At 43.8% G+C, this 19,691-nt stretch overlaps 1 protein-coding gene across 1 annotated transcript; it reads left to right on the forward strand.

The window, feature by feature from the left end:
• The first annotated feature begins 2,844 nt into the window (after positions 1–2,844).
• Positions 2,845–18,549, forward strand: LOC101155367 (TNF receptor-associated factor 2). The gene is made up of 11 exons (XM_011481472.3): positions 2,845–3,087; positions 4,075–4,284; positions 5,987–6,065; positions 6,151–6,249; positions 8,363–8,524; positions 8,618–8,692; positions 9,714–9,788; positions 10,960–11,526; positions 13,956–14,133; positions 14,228–14,376; positions 17,455–18,549. Exons 2-11 carry the CDS (start codon positions 4,097–4,099, stop codon positions 17,671–17,673), a joined length of 1,791 nt encoding a protein of 596 aa, XP_011479774.1. The 5' UTR covers positions 2,845–3,087; positions 4,075–4,096; the 3' UTR covers positions 17,674–18,549.
• The last annotated feature ends 1,142 nt before the right edge of the window (positions 18,550–19,691 follow it).

Below are 19,691 nucleotides of genomic sequence, written 5' to 3' on the forward strand. Positions count from 1 at the left end.
CGCACTGTCTAGTGGGTCTAGATGACCCAACTCCCAGTGTTAGAGTGCCTAGGATAGCACAAGGGTTAATCATGTTCAGAGCAGTGGAGAAACAGCAACAGTTTCCCATAGGGATGATTCATTTTAACAACAATTGAGTCATATATTTTGTGGTTGACAGTCTGATTCATAGTAACTATTGGTACATTTTGAACGATCCTATTCACTTTGACCTAAATTCGATCTTTAGCCAAAACTTCTACCAGTGTGACTTAGAGATAAATACTAAACAGCGCAGGTGAAGTTGTCCAGATTCCTCGTATTTCTTGAAAGCATGTGTACAGAAAAGATGGAAGGAGTATTTTGAGGAGCTGATGAACGAGGAAAATGACAGGGAAAGAAGGGAGGAAGATGTGGTTGTTGTGGAGCAGGAAGTAGCAGAGATTGGAAAGGATGAGGTTAGGAAGGCTCTGAAAAGGATGAAGAGCGGAAAGGCCGTTGGTCCTGATGACGTACCTGTGGAGGTATGGAAGTGCCTAGGAGAGACAGCAGTGGAATTTCTAACAAGGTTGTTCAATAGGATTTTAGAGAGTGAGAAGATGCCTGAGGAATGGAGGAGAAGCGTTCTGGTCCCAATCTTTAAGAACAAGGGTGACACGCAGAACTGCAGCAACTATAGAGGAATAAAGTTGATGAGCCACACAATGAAGCTGTGGGAAAGAGTAGTGGAAGCCAGGCTTAGGAAGAAGGTGGAGATTTGTGAGCAGCAGTATGGTTTCATGCCCCGTAAGAGCACCACTGATGCCATTTTTGCTTTGAGAATGTTGATGGAAAAGTACAGAGAAGGTCAGAAGGAGCTGCATTGTGTGTTCGTAGATTTAGAGAAGGCGTATGACAGGGTGCCGAGGGAGGAGCTGTGGTACTGTATGAGGTCGTCTGGAGTGGCAGAGAAGTATGTCAGAGTAGTTCAGGACATGTATGAGAGAAGTATGACGGTGGTGAGATGTGCTGTAGGTCAGACAGAGGAGTTCAAGGTGGAGGTGGGACTACACCAAGGATCAGCTTTGAGTCCTTTTTTGTTTGCTATGCTGATGGACAGGCTGACAGACGAGGTAAGACAGGAATCTCCCTGGACAATGATGTTTGCTGATGACATTGTAATTTGCAGTGAGAGTAGAGAGCAGGTGGAGGAACAGCTAGAGAGGTGGTTTGCTCTGGAAAGAAGAGGTATGAAGGTCAGTCGTAGTAAGACAGAATACATGTGTCTGAACGAGAGGGATCAAGGTAGAAGCGTTAGGTTACAGGGGACTGAGGTGAAGAAGGTGCAGGAGTTTAAGTACTTGGGGTCAACAGTTCAGTGTGATGGGGAGTGTGGAAAAGAGGTGAAGAGGCGAGTGCAGGCAGGTTGGAGCGGGTGGAGGAAAGTGTCAGGAGTGTTGTGTGACAGAAGAGTGTCAGCAAGACTCAAAGGAAAGGTGTACAAGACAGTGGTGAGACCAGCTCTGCTCTATGGGTTAGAGACGGTAGCAGTGAGACAGAGACAAGAGGCTGAGATGGAGGTAGCGGAGATGAAGATGTTGAGGTTCTCCTTAGGAGTGACCAGGTTAGACAGGATAAGGAACGAGTACATCAGAGGGACGGCTCATGTTGCCTGTGTTAGCGACAAAGTCAGAGAAGCCAGACTGAGATGGTTTGGACATGTTCAGAGGAGGGATAGTGGATATATTGGTAGAAGGATGTTGGAGATGGAGCTGCCTGGCAGGAGGGCAAGAGGACGGCCAAAGAGGAGATATATGGATGTCTTAACAGAGGACATGAAGTTGGCTAACGTTAGGGTAGAAGATGTTCATGATAGAGTGAGGTGGAAAAGGATGATTCGCTGTGGCGACCCCTGATGGGAAAAGCCGAAAGAGAAAGAAGATGTGTAACCCTTCTGCTATCCTAGACACTTTACCATTGGCAGTTGGGTCATCTAGACCCACTAGACAGTGCGCTGAACCTTTTTTCTTCAATGATTTGCGATCTTCACTGGTGGTAGTGCCCTGAATTTCAAAAGCAATCTGGACACCATGCTCAATACTTTTTTTTTTAAATGGCAGATATGTCGTCATCGATTTCACGAATTTAAAATTTAATTGATATGAGCGTTTTGCTAATTATTATTTATGAATCTGCTGTCTTCTGAAGATAAAAATATTTATGATTTATTAATCAAAAAAAACATTTAAATAAAAAAAAATTTGCAAAAATTGTTCAGACGCAATGCATTGTGGTCTATATTCACCGCTCTTGTGACCATCGATGCACACTGGTTTTTCGCAGAGACTTCTGGGACATTTCTAGGGCACTCGATTTTGGGATTGTGGATTCAAACAGCACTACAACATGGCCAAAGCTCTATGCACTATATAGAGGTTAGGGTGGGAATTCGGGCAAAGCATAAATGTGTGGGGCATTCAGGGGCCCAGAGCCCCCAAAAATCCTCAGACACCCCTGCAGCACTAAAACGTGGCAAGATCTTTTGGCAAGTTGCTGTGGGTCACCGATGCTACAGTCATTTAAATAGGTGTTGTTCATTGGATTCAATAAATAAATAAACAATTTAAATGTCTAAAAAATAAACTCCCTCAGCAGACTGAATTTTTAAATTCTTCTTCCTTCATTAAAAAGTTTTTCGGTTTTCTTTTGAGTAAGATTTTTTTTTCCCATTTAATTATTTTTTTAAATAAATAAAACGGATTAAAAAAATATACAAATTCGTGACATCAGTGACGTCGACGGTTACAGGCGCCTCGGGATTAAAGCCACGCCCATTCCCAGTTCTGGACCAATGGTTCGCGCGCTTCCACAGCTCGTCTGCCTGTCAACCCAAGTCCCTCCCACCGGATGACGTAAGGGCCAGTCTGCGAGTGAAATGGCGATGTTGGACAATAACAGCCGTCGCGTTTGCAGACCACATCTGTATTATGTGGCTAGCGCCGAAAAAGACGCCTCCAGCCGGCTGCGCCAACACATATAGTCACGGCTCCGGGCACGAGCGTCGACCTGCGACGAGGAGACGGGATTCCACGGCGTCCGCGCGCGATGACAGTTTAGCCTGAACCGCTGGTGAGTTCAAACCACCGGAGCGTCTGAAAAAGCCTTTTCCAGTAAATGTGTCTGACAGGCTTCAGCTTTGAAGGGGCGTGGCGGCGCGCGCGCGCCGGCCACCGGCGCCCACGCGGAGGGATGCTGATGGCGAGAGGAAGGTGGAGAGAGGAGACAATGGAGGGGTTCCGTTACCGGGTAGACTCTGAGAGCGGAGCCGCGAGAAGAGAGAAGAGGAAGAATGTAAACAAAGGGTGTGGGCCCCCCCCCCCCTCACCCACAGCTGGCCTCCGCCGCCCACACCAGTACCCCCCCCCCCCCCCCCCGCCCATTCCAGCAGGAGGAGGATCCACACTCATCATCTGGAGGCCCCTCATTACCTGACAGCAGAACTGCCGTCTTTGTTTAAGTGCTAAATGAACCCCCCCCCCCTTCCCCTGAGATCAACATGGCACATTCCAGACTCACCTGAAGAATATGTTTACCTGTTCTGCAATAATCCGATCCAGAAGTCTGATCATCAGAAACCCGGTTTACATGTGTTCATCTTTAATCCGGGACACGTTCAAACACTGAGACTATCATTTACTGTACTGTCATTTTATTTGACTGTTTTTTTGTTTTGTTTTGTTGCACATTCTGGAATAAACAAGCAATAAATCAATAATAAAATATGCATCATATTAAGATTCACTCAAGTCTGACAAACACCATCAGATTATACCGTTTACATGCAATCAATAATCAGATTACTGTAATTTTTGGAGTCTAAATCACACTTGTTTAGGGTTCAAATGCTAGTTTAACATGAGTTTGAGTTGGATTATCACATTTTAAATTTAAGAGTTTATATTGGGGGGTCATTCAGGGGCCCAGAGCCCCCCAAAATCCTTGGAGACACCCCTGCAGACATCAGTAAGACGTGCCAAGGTGTTTCAGCAAGTTGCTGTGGAGCTACAAAGAGGAGTTATGAAGAGGTGCTGTGCTTTGGCGTGTTTTTGTTGCCAGGTGTGACGTGCGAACAGACACCATGGCTGCGCTGGAACCGTCCCCGCCCTCATCCATGGAGAGCAACAAGCCCGGCTTCCCCAAGAAGATCCTGGGCAACAAGCTGGAGGACAAGCACCTGTGCAACTGCTGCCACAACATCCTCCGACGACCCATTCAGGCCCAGTGCGGACACCGCTTCTGTTCCTACTGCTTCAACAGGACTGTGAGGTGAGCGCCACCTTCTGGCCACTGAAGGATCAATAACACAGCAATGCCCCAAAACAAAAGATTGGGTTTCCAGAGAGCTTTAGGGCAAATTCATATAACTTTAGGGTTTTTCTCAAGCCTGAAAACTACTACTCATCACTCAATATTTGAATTTACCTTCATAATCATTTGATCGATTAGAAAAGCGTTCCCAGTGGTCTTTTGATTAGGATGATGCTGTTTTTAGCCAAAATCTTGGTTTTGTCTTGGACATAGTTTCTGCAGAGCGGCAGGAGTTCATTAGAAATTCATCTCTGAGGGAGGGGCGAGACTAAGCCCACCCTCTGCTCTCCTGCTGGCTTACAGCCCCTCACACCCCCAACCTAACATTAGCGGTACAACAAAAAAATGGCGAGCAATATTGGAGCTATCCAGCCGTACAGTTTTGATCAAGATACCAGCTCAGATAATTTAAATGAAGACGTACATCTATATTTTCTACGTCCCAAAATACGACCGCATTTTTTTTGTCTTCTCCTGATTAACAGCGACGTCCATAAAGAAATACCCAGAAATGCAATTTTGAGCTTAATATGTGTCCTCCATCATCAGAAAACGGGTTAAAAACAGAAACTGGACTAAACAATCATTTTGAAATGCGTTTGATTGACAGATCTCCCGAGCCCCCGCTTTCAGTGATAGGGGCGTGGCCTTCTAATGTGCTTACTGCTGATTGGAGAATAGAAATGTAGAAACGTAAATGGGCGAATCACTGCTTACTGAGGTCGTCTGGTTCCAATGTGGCGAAGGACATATCGTGGAAAAATGGCGACTGAATTAACTTCACTTGGTTGGAACCGGAAGCGAGGCGTTTTCTATGGAGGACGCGATTCGTCCAGTTATATGATACAGACAAGGATAAAAACACCATTTTCATCAGACTGGGTCTTTGCCTGCAGTCAAAGCTGTACTTGAGAAAAAAATTGGCGGTTGAAAAGTTATAAATGATTAAGTTAAATTAATTTGATTGAGAAAAAAAACCCACAAAATTAAATAGCTTCAACTATCTATAGGTAAAGGTGCATTCTGGGTAATAAATGTATCAAACAAATCTAAGTTTTGTTTACAACCTTTTTCTACTGCCATCAATTGGCAAAATCCAAAGACTTATGTTGAAAAAAACACTTTTAGTCATTTTATTTTTGTTTTGCTGCTGACTTTTTTAAAAATTCTATCAGTTTATTCATAAACTAAAGTTGTCTTTGGACAATAACGGTAAAAACAATGTGAGCTCAACTGATTATTATTCTCATAATCCCAACATTCCAGATTATTGTAATCCAACTCAATCCAGATGATCCCAACACGGTCTAAATTGTATTATAATAAGTGACCAACAGATGACATCAAAGGGTTTTAGGTCTAATCTCTTATTTTCTATTCTAAGCTATTTTGAGCTGCAGTGATGGATATCATGAGATTCAGGTTTTTCTGGTGAACAAAATAGTTACATAAAACTCAAATTTCCACTAAAACTGAAAAAAGCAGCAACAGAAAGAAAAAGTCAGGGGAAGCACTCTGTGTTGAAACAAAAAGCAGGAGTTTCTTAACGTGTTGCCTTGGCAACCACTAAGAACATACCAAGTCTGAGCTCCACGTTTCTTCAGGAATCTGTCGCCTTTTTCCCAACGCTTCCCAAACGCTCGCTCCTGTTTCGTTGCAGTAATGGACCTCAGAAATGCAACGCTTGCATTAAAGAGGAGATTTTTGAGGAACCTACATCCATTTTAAAGCAAGGATGCGTGAGTATAAAAGTATCAATACTTTGATTTCTCCTGTAAAGTGTTTTTTATTAACAGTTTTGGCTGTTTTTAACCATTTCTTTAGGCTTTTCCTGACAATGCGGTTCGCAGGGAAGTGGAAGGTTTGTCTGCCGACTGCATCAACGAAAACTGTCCCTGGAAAGGCACCATCAAAGAGTATGAGGTGATCCGCTTCTCCTTTTTCACGGGATCGGGTTTGACTGCTGGGAAAAAGTACTTTCCAGACTATAAGTCGCCCTTTTTTTCATACTTTGGCAAGGGGTGCAACTTATACTCCGCAGCGACTTATGTTAGAACTAAATTGAAATAAATACATTGTTAACCCTCCTGTTATGTTCATTTGTGAGGAACAGAGATGATGTTCCTGGGTCAATTTGATGTATGAGGCATGTTAAGTGTTAAGAGTATGTTAAGTGACTCAGAGAATCAGCAAACTTTTTTTTACAGTAAGATCTTGAAGGCTAACAACATAATATTCTATTTTCCAATGATTTCATAGATTCAGAAATGCAATAAAAATGACAACTGTTTCTACAAATACAGGATGAAAACTGAGTATTAGTTGGCCAATGATGCTTCATGAAAAGAATAAATAAATATGAGAAAGAATTACTGTGAAATTATGAGATAAACAGTCTGCTATGATTGTGTTATAGGAGGTTGTGAAAGTTATTAGTTCTTGATCTTAGATTTTGTCAAATAAATTTCCCGTCAAAATGCGACTTATAGTCCAGTGCGACTTATCTGTGTTTTTTTTCTACTTTATAATGCATTTTTGGGCTGGTGCGACTTATACTCCGCAGCGACTTATAGTCCGGAAAATACGGTACTCGTCCCCCAATAAAGGAAATATGACGAAAAGATTAAAAGAGGGAAAATAATCGGTTTCTTTCCGATTCTGTCATTTAGAAACGTATTTCATTTTGGAGCCGGTTTAGCTCGTGCTGGTTTGCGGCGCCTTCCGTTCGTAAAACCAGGGTTCGAATCCGGGCTGCTCCCTGTTCCCTTCTCTACTTCTGTGCCGGTCCCAAGCCCAGTTGCTTTGAGAGGGTTGCGTCAGGAAGGGCATCCGGCGTAAAACATTGCCAAGTTTACCATGCGACTGATTCGCTGTGGCGACCCCTGATGGGAAAAGCCGAAAGAGAAAGAAGAAGAGAAATGTATTTCATTTTGGAAGCGTAAAAAAGGAAAGGTCCAAAAAATAAAAAGAATGGTTAAGACCTTACAAAGCACAAAGAACTCAAAAATTTGTCACACATTTCTCAAAAACATCTGGACTTGATAAGACAAAAGAGGAACCCGAACGCGGTCAAACACGGTGGTGGGAGTATGATGGTTATGCTTAAAATACAAGTTTGCCTTAAACCAGCGGGGCCCAGACTTTTTCAGCATGCAAGCTACTTTAGAAATGACCAACTTGAAAAGATCTGCCTATAAATAACATTTCTAAATATACAAAATACGAAATATAACATTTAAATATTTGTCATATTTATATTAGACACAGAAACTCAGTTGTTTGAAATTAAACTGATAAATTTAGAAGATTATGTGGGATTACATGATAAAAACTTTCTCTGTCATTTTTCCTTCAACAGTTGTCACGTCAACGGCGTTCTAGCGGACAGGGTGTCGACAACAGAAGCGTTCCGTTTGCATTTATTCAAGGTTATTTTTGAGTCTCCGGCCAGTTGAGGAAAAACAAAACGCGTTAGCAGCTGCGTGACCCCGAACGCTAACACCTGCCTCAAGTTCAGGAGGAAGAGAAACGTATGTAACTGACGGCCAGAGTTCCCGGTCCCTCTGGTTCCTCACAGGGAGAGTGTGGGACCACGCCCCCCAGTGACCCACGTGACCTCGTAGCCTCACGTGGGTCACTGGGAGCTCACAGGTGACTTTGCTGTCAGTACATTCTCAGCTGACAGCACCATTTTTTAAAATAGCTATCTTCTTAACCGTTTTGTCCCTTTCGGAGTCACGGGGCTGCTGGAGCCTATCCCGGCCACTCATGTAAGTGGATTTTTTTTAACCTTTACCTACAAAGATGAGGCTTTTGAGGAGAAACTCTTTAAGTTTAATTATGTTTCTCGTTTTGTGAACTGGCTGTCGTCACTGACAGCTGAATGTAGAAATGTCTGAGCGCATTCGGCGTGTTTATGACTCACGCATTTGTCTCCCATGACTCTTTGAGGCTGCGTCTTCTGCGTCGGGACTCGTTCTTCCAGCTCTCTGTCTGCTTCTCTACCGAAACCAACCGAATCCCGCCCTTTCCCCAGCTGGACCACGAGGGGAAGTGCGAGTTCATGATCATCCCCTGCCCCTCCTGCAAAGAGAGAATCCGCTTCAGCGAGCAGGAGCGCCACAGCGAGCGAGAATGCCCGGAGAGGACGCTCAACTGCAAGTACTGCAAGGAGCCGTTTCACTTCAAAAACATCAAGGTCAGACGCGGTTCATGTTAACGGCGCCGGGCCGGCCTCAGATCCCAGTTGTGGGGCGATAGAGAGAAATAAATAAACTGTTGCTTCCTTTAGGCACATGATGAGATCTGCCCCAAGTACCCCATGATCTGTGAAGGCTGCGCCAAGAAGAAAATACCCAGAGAGAAGGTAAACGAGCTGCAGAGGACGCCGCCTTCCTGCCAGTACCAACGCAGTTCTGGCTCGCAAGCTGCGTTCACATCGGACGTGATTTGCTGCTCCACTCCAGTCCAAAAGTGAGTTCACGAAGCTGACGCTCCATGTTGGATTTCCACACGCTGATGACGTCATCAAAACGCCACGGGCCAAAGACGAGCTCCTTGGGACAGTCCAAAAATTGAAACTCTGGAAACTTTACTCCACATGAAACGGACTGCCGCTAGAGAATCACACCCCACCAGCTCTGATCATATCGCCTGAAAGTCCCACTTCAATGAAAATCCTGTTTTTGGTGTTTTTAACAAGTTCTTGTAGCATTTTTCTCATGATGGAGGACACGTATGAAAGAGTAAAACTGTGTTTCTGAGTATATCCTTATTCAAAGCGTGTTGGATGAGGAGCAGATGAAAAAACGGATGTTTTGAAAAAGCTCAGACTTATGCAGCTATTGACACGTCAAATCCTCGCTTTCTTAGCTACAATCCTAAATCCTTCACTCGCAGAGAAATAGATAAATTAACGTCTTCATTTTCCTCACCTGGGCTGCCATCTGGTCTAAAACTGTGAAGCTGGACAACTCTGATATTGTTGGCTGTTTTTTTGCTACGCTAACGTTAGCTTGGGCTTGTGTGGCGCATGTCTCTAGCAGGAGAAAGAGCGTAAACAAAGGCATGCTGGGAAATTAGCTAGGCTAACCTCCCGCCCACAACCAAAAAGCCAATTTCTAATTCTGCTCCACAGAAAACATGTCTTCAAATGAATCAGGCTTTTGGATTTTAGCTAAAAAACTGTAAAATCCTCTTTATAAGACCACTGGGAACGCTTTTACAAAGAAAAAAAAAAAGAGTTGGAGTGGGAGTTTCACATTAAAACTGGACACCCTCGCTGTGCAAATCGCGTTTGGTGTGAACGCAGCTGCAGATCTGTTTCTGTACTCCAAGAATCTTGTTTGTCCCACATTGATTGTTTTTTTCTTCTTCTTTCCTTTCAGTATGTGGACCACATTAAATTCTGCAGCAAATTCAGAACTCCGTGTAGATTTCACGTCGTCGGATGTGACATGTCTGTGAGTAAACGCCTTCTCTTCTTTCTTCATGTGTAAATATTGTTGTTGTTTCCACATTTCTCAGACCAAAACTGTTTTATACAATGGATTTTAGGGCTACCAAAAGAAAAATATAATGAGTATTTTATCCAGGCTGGGAACCAGCACAGGGAGCGCCAGACGTGAGCCAATGGAGCTAAAAGGTTTTGTCTCAGTAATGTTTCTTAAAAAAGGTCGTGATGTTCTGCCCTTTAACACAAAATGAAGTCTTGAAATATAAACATTTATATGTAGATAAATAACTCTGCTAATTGGAAAGGGTTTCCAATATCTACACCCCCTCCCAAATATATCCTATTTTAAGAACTTTTGTTATTTCTTACTTTAAGACTAGAATGACACGTTTGAAGTTCAATATGTCTTAAATGTAAATAAGTTAAAAAAAACTTCCTGAAAACAAGCAAATTGTTTCATGAAACGAAACCATCACAAATAAGCCTCAAAAATAGGATGCAAAGTAGATTAAAAACTTGTTTCATTAAAGATATTTGCTAAAATAATAAGATGTTTTTGAGATTAAATGACTCAACGGGATAATCAAGATTTATCCTCTTAAAAAAGGGTTGTTATATTTTTATTTTTATTTTAAACCAAGTTTCTTTTTATTTGAGTATTCAGCAACATATACAGTGTAAAAGACATTCAAACTTCTTCTTTTTTTTTTTAAACCTCAAAAAACCCATAAAAAAAAGAATTAAATACAATAAACAAGAATTTTACTGATTGGAGTAACAGTGTTACCCCTCAGAAAGAAGCGATGGATCAGAATCTTTGATCTTGCTCAGAACTGGCTGCCAGACAACAGGTTGTTACATTTGACTGAAAAATTACTATTTAAAATTTTAAACTACTCTTAAGATCGTTTTGTCTCCTATCGAGTGTAAATGAGAAGCTTAAACTAGAGAGGAATCACAGATACTTGGTGATGTTCAGCTGGTGTTTAACTGTTTAACTGTTTGCTAGTTTTTATCTCCTGTTGCTTGTTGAACTTCTCAAAAAGAAAGAAAAAAGAGATGAAGAAAATGCTTGTGTCAGCTGTAAATGTTGATGCACTGGTTGCAGGGATGCTTGCTCTGCGTTTGCATGTCTATCCTGCTTTCGTCACACGGGTCCCGTCTCTGTTTCCCTGCAGGTGGAGAAGGAGAAGATCCACGACCACGAGCGCGCCTTTGCATACGAGCATCTCAACCTGCTGCTGCATTACATCATGGGCATGAAAGTGAGCATGGAGGGCCTGCAGCCCCAGGGCCTGGAAACAGCTGGACACAAACTGGTGGAACTCCAAAAATCCCTCAGGGACCTCGAGGCCAGAGTCTCCCAGCTCAGCACCACCTCCTCTGGGCCTCCCGTGCAGGGAGCCGCCGCCTCCTCTTCATCTTCTAGCTCCGGTCCCCCTGGTCCGCCCGCCTCCGTCCCGCTCCCTCCCCCGCCCACCCTCCCTCCAACTCTGTCAGTGTCTACCTCCTTCACGCCCCTGCCCAGCTCGGTGGGCGCGGCGCTGGAGCTCCAGCTCCACAGCGAGAAGACCAAGGTGGCCGAACTGGGCCGCCGGTGCACGGAGCTGGAGGTTAAATCTGGCACGTTTGAAAATGTGGTGTGCGTCCTGAACAGAGAGGTGGAGCGGTTCACCACCACCATGGAGGCAAGCAACCGGCAGCATAAACTGGACCAGGATAAGATCGAGGCTCTGAGCAACAAGGTAGCCGACCAGACGCCTAAACTCATCAGCATAGAGTGCAGCTTCAGACGGCTTATTTAGACTCTTTCATGTCTTCAAACCTCCGCTTTCTATCAGAAAATTCCTATTTGTTCAGAATTCGGAGGTAAAAAAGTCAGAATTCTGAATCTGGGATTACCGGCAGAGTTCCCGGTCCCTCTGGTTCCTTGCTGTCTCACAGGGAGAGTGTGGGACCACGCCCTCAGTGCCACGTGACCCTGTAGCCTCACGTGGGTCACTGGGAGCTCACAGGTGACTTTGCTGTCAGTACATTCTCAGACATCCACAAGACGGATCATTCAGTGCTTGAAGCAGCGCCTCTGGTGGTCAGGAGAGATGAAGTAGGGTCACTAATCAGACACCCATGCACACTCACATCTATGGACAATTTAGAGTAACCAATGAAGCCATGAAGCTTGTTTTTGGACAGTTGGAGGAAGCCAGGAAACCCACGCAGGCACAGGGAGAACATGCAAACTCCACCCAGAAAGGTCCCCCACTGATGTTCTGTTTCAGGTCCCCCAGCCGGGACTTGAACCGGGGGCCTTCTCGATGTGAGGCAAGAGCGCTAACTTACCAAAAAGCCTCAGTTATCTCAAATACTTAAGTGTCCTTACATTTGGAGAAGTTCACTGGTTTAGACACATTTCTTAAAGTTAACTTCCTTCAATAAGTAAGGGTTAATGGCCGACGAAGTGTGCATTATCTCTTTTTATACCATGGTCCGGGGGAATACTCAATTCTGATTGGCTGATGGGTGTACATTAAAAAGTGATAAATCACATTGATAACTGCACGGTGAAAAAATAAGTTCCGGTCACCTAGCTTAAATGTTTTGTATCACTGCACCGGCTTCTTTAAAACAACCTTTAGCTTCGTCATCTGGACAAAAACAAGCGGTAAGAGGAGAACTTTCTCTCTGAACTGATGCTTCATTCAACCCATCGGATAGATCAGCATATATAAATCGCTGAGTCTTGACTGCAGCGGTGGTGAGGCGTGACGCGGACTATTTGTTACGTGGTGCGGGGCGAAATTGGAAAAAAAACAAGAATTAAGGACTAAAAACTGGTTAACATTTATTAATTTTGTAAGTGACCATGGTATAAGCGGGTTAATGGCAGACGAAGTACGCATTATCACTTTTTAACGCTTCACGTCAGACGGTTCAGGCTTCCACGGCGTGCGTTAAAAAGTGATAATGCACACTTCTTCGGCCATTAACCCGCTTATACCATGGTCACTTACAAAATAAATAAATATTAACCAATTTTAGTCCGTAAATCTTGTTTTTTTTTTTTTTATTTGGATGGCTTTTTTCACAAAAAGCGGACTATTTGATACGTGGTGCGGTCAAGATTCGGCGATATAAAGCGATATATATATATGCTGATCGTCCCGATGGGTTGAATAAAGCATCAGTTCAGAGAGAAAGTTCTCCTCCTACCGCTTGTTTTTGTCCACATGATGAAGCTGTTTTAAAAAAGCCGGTGAAGTGATACAAAACATTTAAGCTAGGTGACTGGAACTACTTTTTTCACCGTGCAGTTATCCTATGGTATATCACTTTTTAATGCACACCCAGCAGCCAATCAGAATCGAGTTTTCACCTGGACTTTGATGTAATCTGGATTATTCTTCATTACCAAAAGACCAAAGCACCAGGACTTTTTCTGCATTTTAACTTCCTCAACTCTACTGGTTTGACTGGAAATTTCAAAAATATAGATATTTTTTTAATCTGTGTGAATTCTTTTTAAAGCTCTTTTTACAAAGATGCAGTCCTTTGAGAAGAAAATCTCTAAGTTTAATGATGCTCCAAGAAATTCTGAGAAAAAAAGTCAGTCTTTTTGGCCCTTTTTTTCCCTCTATAGCTCTAATCCTCTTCTGTAAGAACGCATAAAAAAAAATTTTTGATTGGACTTTTACACAAGTTAAAACTCTGATGACATATTTTTGGTAAACCCAGCTCAGTTTAATGAGATTATTTCATTTTTAGGATTAGATAAAACATTGTTTATCCTATATAGTCTCAAAATAGATCATTTCTAATCATTCAGGTGTTAAAAATATTAAAAAAATAAGTAATTGTGTAATTATTTTACACATTTGTCTTGTTTTAAAAAGGAAAAAAGCTGACTCGGGAACCGTCAGAAATTATTTCCTACAAGTCATTTGAATGAGATTATTGCATAAACTGATTTATTCTAATCAGAAGATACACTATAACCCTTGAGCTATCAGATGACGGGTGGACCTCACAAGATAGCACAAGGGTTTAGGAAAGAGGTGTTCTGGACTTTCAGACTTGATTAAAATGGTCTATTTTTGCCTCTATGCAATGTATTTAATGCCTTATCGTTATATTTGACTGACAGATGCATAGAAATCTGGAGCTCTTTGTCCTGCAGGTGCGGCAGCTGGAGAGGACGGTGGGGCTGAAGGACCTCACGGTGGCAGAGATGGAGGGTCGACTGAGGGAAATGGCCGCCACCACCTTCGATGGCGTCTTCATCTGGAGGATCTCCGACTTCGCCAAGAAGCGTCAGGATGCCGTCGCGGGGCGGGCTCCTGCTATGTTCTCGCCAGGTAACGCCGCCGCCGCTGCGGATGTCGGCAGACCGAGCTGAGGGCTCGGCTGAAACAAACACGTCCAACCTTCAGGTTTTTCTCTCCTCTCCAGCCTTTTACACCAGCAAATACGGCTACAAGATGTGTTTACGGATCTACCTGAATGGAGATGGGACGGGGCGGGGCACCCACCTGTCCCTGTTCTTTGTGGTAATGAGGGGACTGAGTGACGCTCTGCTCAAATGGCCTTTTAACCAGAAGGTAAACCATGGAAACAAAGGTTTCTACGTTCTTTTTTTCAATCTAAAGCAGTGTTTTTCAACCAGTGTACCGTGGGTGATTGCCCTCATTAACTGATCTAAAAACATTTTCCATCTCCAGGATATCAGCTCTGTGTTCATCCAAACAGGCCCTGATGAAACACTGAGTAGTTAGGAATATGAAAGATCGTAAAATCCTTTTTTCTTTGTGTTTATTTGATTCTATTAAAGACACTTTGATAAGAATGACGGTACCACGATTTAGACGTAGATTCAGCTGTTTTTGGAAAAGTCCCTTTAACTGTCTCCACCAATCATTCTTGGAGGCTTAATCATACGTCATCAGTCTGACCAATCAGAAGTGGTTAAAGTCTTCACTTCCTTGTTCTGATTCTGCTCATAAAGTCTCTCAGTTAACAAAAATACCAGCTAAAGCTCGTCTTTAGCGGTGTTGCTTACCACAGAATCTGGTGTCAGACCGTGGAACAAGGAAACAAAACAATGAAGCTCAGAGACGAGAGTCTGTCTGGCGTTTGGCGGCTGTTTGCACTACATCTCCCATGAGGCATTGGGTTAAAGTGACAGCGTCTCAGCACACAATGAGTCTTCCTTTGACGTCTTGAAACCACAACGAACACACATCAAACAGTTTTTAAATCTTTTAACTTAACTTTTATTACATCTTCTAGAAAAAACAGATTCAGCCTCCAGCTTTTTCTGACACAATTAACACAAAAATCCATGTGAGATTGTGGAGGGACTGTAGATCAATACAGACAATGACTTTCTCCTTTTTTTCTTTAATTTTTAGATTTTTTGACAAGGTTAAAGGCTGCTGTGGCTCAAAAAAAAAATTGAAAAACACTGCTCTACAGCACGGGTGCCCAAGGTAGGGCCCGCGGGCCAAATTTGGCCCACCAAAGGTTGTCTTTTGGCCCACCAAGTCATGCCTGTAGAGGCCGCGGAGTGTTTAGTTAAAACCCCCTTATTATTTCCCATTCATTCATGGAGCGACAACGCCAGTACCAAACGGATAAGAGGCATTTTAAACAAATATGGGAGGATTATTTTTCTCTAGAAATCTCTTCTTAGGCTGTTTGTCTGATTTGTCAGCAGTCCGTGGCTGTACTTAAAGAGTACAATATACGCCGCCACTACAAGACTAAACACGCAGTTTTGTCCAAACACAAATGTAAGGCACAAAAGACACATTCTAGGGAGTTCCAATCTAAATTTCTGTCACAGCAAGCCACCCTCATGATGCCCCTCAGCAGCACAGGACAGCACCTCATTAGCTAGCTACGAAGGTTCAGCGTTAATTGCAGAGAGTGGGAGATCCAGAGAGATTCAAAGAAAAAGGTTACGGACATTTTGGTCTCACTAATGTGTACCTTGAAAAGTACCAAATACAAAGAAGCAAAGTAAACTATATGATTTATTCTCTGCTTTATTTCATGACATGCAAACAATTATTGTATTTGGCCCACGGACCGGGATCACATTTAGATTTTGGCCCACTTGATTGAAAAAGTTTGGTAACCCTTGCTGTAAAGGCTTAGTCTCAACTAGCCTTATGGGTGGACATGGGTTGCCTGTGGGAGAAAATGCACAAAATATCAAGGTTGTCGGTCCGCAGAGCCAAAATCTTAATGGTCATTTCTTCACGTACACTTTTTTCTGTTTTTTGGACCTTCTCCAAATCCTGTGCATGGCTCAAGGAGCCCGTTAGTGCTGTGTTGTTAGTGCTTGCTTCAGGAGATAAAACAGAGTGTAGTCTGTGTGAACGTCCCACACAGTCGGCGCTAATATTTCATGTGGGGTCAGTAAAAGTGGGGTCTTGCACCTAACTAAAAACTAGAGCATCACCTGTTCGTCATAAATACATGGAACAACCATTAGCCTTACGAAAACTCCATGATACACTTACCACACATGATAAATGCACGTTCATGGCGTCCTTTTTGGTGTCCGTATGAGCCTCGAGGGAACTGTGGGACGCACCCAAGCTCCATTTAAATGTGAATTAAAAAATACTCCGAAATGCAATTTTTAGTTCAATGTTTTTATATGTTTCCCTCCATCCAGAAAAATGCCACAAGAACATGTTAACAACACCAATTACAATGCAGCCGCTCCTCTCTACAATCCTACATGCACAGGAAACCCTAAAAACCCACAGGACCCGTACGGGTCAACCCCTTCGTATAGGTGGATATGACCAAGGCTTTACTGAAGGTCCTCAAAGAAGTTCATTAAAATGAATTTTGTGGCTGAACAGTTGGGTCTCCACTGCAGTACAGGATGAACACTTCAAAATTCCATGGATGACTTCTGTTAAGAAACCATGGATGTTAACAAAACAAAAAACGATTTCCGTTGATTGTGACTTTTATTTTTGCACCTTAAAAGGCTTAAAACTGTCTGCCACGAGGCCAACGTTGGTTCACTCGTTTCAAAACAGTTAATCGAGCTTCCAAAAGCCAGCATGACCAGTTTGAGCTTCAGTCGATGGTTTTGTTGACGGCCTTTATCTCTGATCGACCCGTACGAAGGGATGTTCCGATCCAACCATGAGATTGGAAATTAAAGGGATGGGATTCATATTTTATTCTCATTATCAAGATCCGCACTGTATATTTCAAGCTTATTTATATAGGTAAATACTTTACCTGTAATCTGTCACCTGCCTATCATTTAATTGGCAAAAGCGCAGAAGAATACGGCACCAGTTTGACCAGGAGGTGCTCAAAAACACGTCTGCTTTACGGTCAATGAGAAGAACATTGCAATAGTAAACTGCAATACATGCAAGTTTAGTATTTTAGAATAAAATGTAAGAGTAAAACTGTGTTCAACGCAACAAAACCTCTTAGGCATCTCAAAAACAAACACGACAATACACAGAGTTTACTAAATCAACACAGTCCTGGATGACTCCACCCACGCTACACAAAACATCCCTTAAGATTCACTTTGTAAACTTCTTTCTGCAGGAAATCGGCATCAAGTTTCAGATTTGGCTGTTTTCTGGTCAGACATTCTCTCCGTTGTTGCAGAAACGGTCTTGCGGTTTTTGCAGGTGACCCTGATGCTGCTGGACCAGAGCAACAGGGAGCACATCATCGACGCCTTTCGACCTGATGTCACTTCCTCCTCCTTCCAGAGACCCGTGAGCGAGATGAACATCGCCAGCGGCTGTCCGCTCTTCTGCCCGCTCTCTAAGCTGGACGCCAAAAACTCTTACATTCGCGACGACACCATCTTCATCAAAGCCATTGTGGACCTCACAGGCCTTTAGATGGCCCCGCGGGGGCGCAACTGCGCGGCAACCAAGCAGCTCTTTGACCATTCGTTTGGCTCAGACGCGGTCCCATCGCGAGCTCTCTGCTGGGGCGTGTTTCCGTGTCTGCTCAGTCCAGTCGCTAGCGACAGCGTCGTCTCGCGTCCCGTCACCGCTGTACATTTTGGGCGCGAAACGTGCTTTCCTTTGACATCTCCCTCTGTGGGATGAAATGAGTTGTCCGGTGGAGTACACGGAGGTAGACCGCAGGGCAGCGAAGAGGACCTCACCTCCCGCCCATGGCGTTAGATCAGGATTGTAGATTACAGATAGTTCGTGTGGTCGTTTCGGGTTAAGCCGGCTTGTTCTAGAGGTAGAGCTTGACGCCGTGTTTGCTTCTTCTTGGACATCGTGGATATTGTGAGCTTCCAGTGTCGAGTGACTTTGCATAGACAAACGTGGAGTTGCGTTATGAGTAAAGATAACAGGCTCGTTTTCTGTTCGCTTTCGTAGCAAACTGCATGCCGCCGGCGCTTTTTTCGGCGCTCCTTCTTTCCAGCGAGCTTCTGCAGAGGTTTGTTGTTGAACTCATTAGTGACTAAGCCATCCGTGATGGTGGACATTGCCTGCATGTGTTTGGAGTGTTGCGTGTTCGATGCCGTTCCGGGGGGGTTGGCGGTTCCGGTTGGTGGTTTGGTACATCTGTGGAAGATACAGCGGAGTTACCAAGGAGTCAGGGCAGCTTGCCGGTCAATCCTGAGGCAGAAAACCTGCATGTGTTTTTGTCTCAGACAAAACATACATCGCTGGAGTTTTACCCGCTTTTTCTCACATCTCAACTCATACTACTGTGCCCCACCACAGGCGGAGGTCAACACAGAGTCCACGGTTCGGGGGAGGGGGAGGGGGGGGGGGGGGGGGGGGGCGTCTGTCCTTACAGTTTCCAGTGCGTTTGTGTTTCCGCTGCTCTCAGATAGAAAACTAATGTGAATCTAAATGTTGGTGCAAGTATACTCAACCTTGATGTGCGTGGAGGCTGCTGGCCGCAGTTCGGAGGGGATGGGGACAGAAACTCTGTGCCGAGTTGGTATCGTTACCGACATGTGCGATATTACCAGGTATCGTAAAAAAACGCGATTTTAGGTGCTCAATTTCGCTGCTAGCCTTCAGACATGTAAGTCACTTGTATTCTGTTTGGTTTTGATGTAAAATTCAAGCTAATCATTTTACCTTTCCAGCAATCGTGGGTGGGCTCATATAACAATGGGTGGGGCCATTGGGGTGGGCGGAGCTTCAGTCTTTCACACTGGAGTGCCGCTACCGCGCATGAACGTTGGAAAATGCTTGGTGCGAAAAGTCAAAGCAGTACAAATCTTTTTCCTTCACAGCTCTATTCTGATACATGAAAGACTTGGTGACGTATAATTCCATCCAGACAAAAATATTAATTTCTCCTTCACGATCAATTTTTCAAATGGTTTGTCTCTCCGTGAATTGAAAAAGACGTCACCCATATGTCCCTACAGAATCCGAGTCCCTGATTGGTCAAGGTCGAACTGGTTTAACTTTTGACGCGCTTTCAATAGCCAGGCGTTTTTATACGTAGCACCAAAAAAACAGACATAAAAACTTGTGTAGCGACCCGTGAGCGCGCATCGACACCAGTTTGAAAGTGGTCGCTTGAACCCTTATTTCAGAGACCGGTGTCAACATAGCATCAGCCCCATTCAAGCGTTCTCCTTCAACCTGCGTCGCTGCTTCGTCACACGTTTTCGGAAATAAATTAGTGTATTTGTTTTTTTTTTCTCATTTTTGAAACACCAGTTTGAGCACTGTTTAGGCACGGGAACTGTTTCAAAAGTCTCAGTTCAGCACCGGATCAATCCGAGCGGTACCCATCCCTGGAGTTCGGGGTGCATTTCTCAGTCCTCACTCGCTCCACATTGACACTGCTTCAGCTGTCCTTCTCTCTTTTGTCCACTAGGGACTGCTGTTGCGGTTTTTAGGTTCCCGATGGCCTGTTTGGAAACCAGTCT

Source organism: Oryzias latipes, chromosome 12 (assembly GCF_002234675.1).
Source record: "Oryzias latipes chromosome 12, ASM223467v1".
Taxonomy (NCBI): domain Eukaryota; kingdom Metazoa; phylum Chordata; class Actinopteri; order Beloniformes; family Adrianichthyidae; genus Oryzias; species Oryzias latipes.

Coding starts and splice junctions, on each gene's coding strand:
- LOC101155367 (XM_011481472.3), top strand. CDS start 4,097: ATGGCTGCGCTGGAACCGTCCCCGCCCTCATCCATGGAGAGCAACAAG. Junction 8,525..8,617: donor TTCACTTCAAAAACATCAAG/GTCAGACGCGGT, acceptor TGCTTCCTTTAG/GCACATGATGAGATCTGCCC. Junction 8,693..9,713: donor AGAAAATACCCAGAGAGAAG/GTAAACGAGCTG, acceptor CTTTCCTTTCAG/TATGTGGACCACATTAAATT.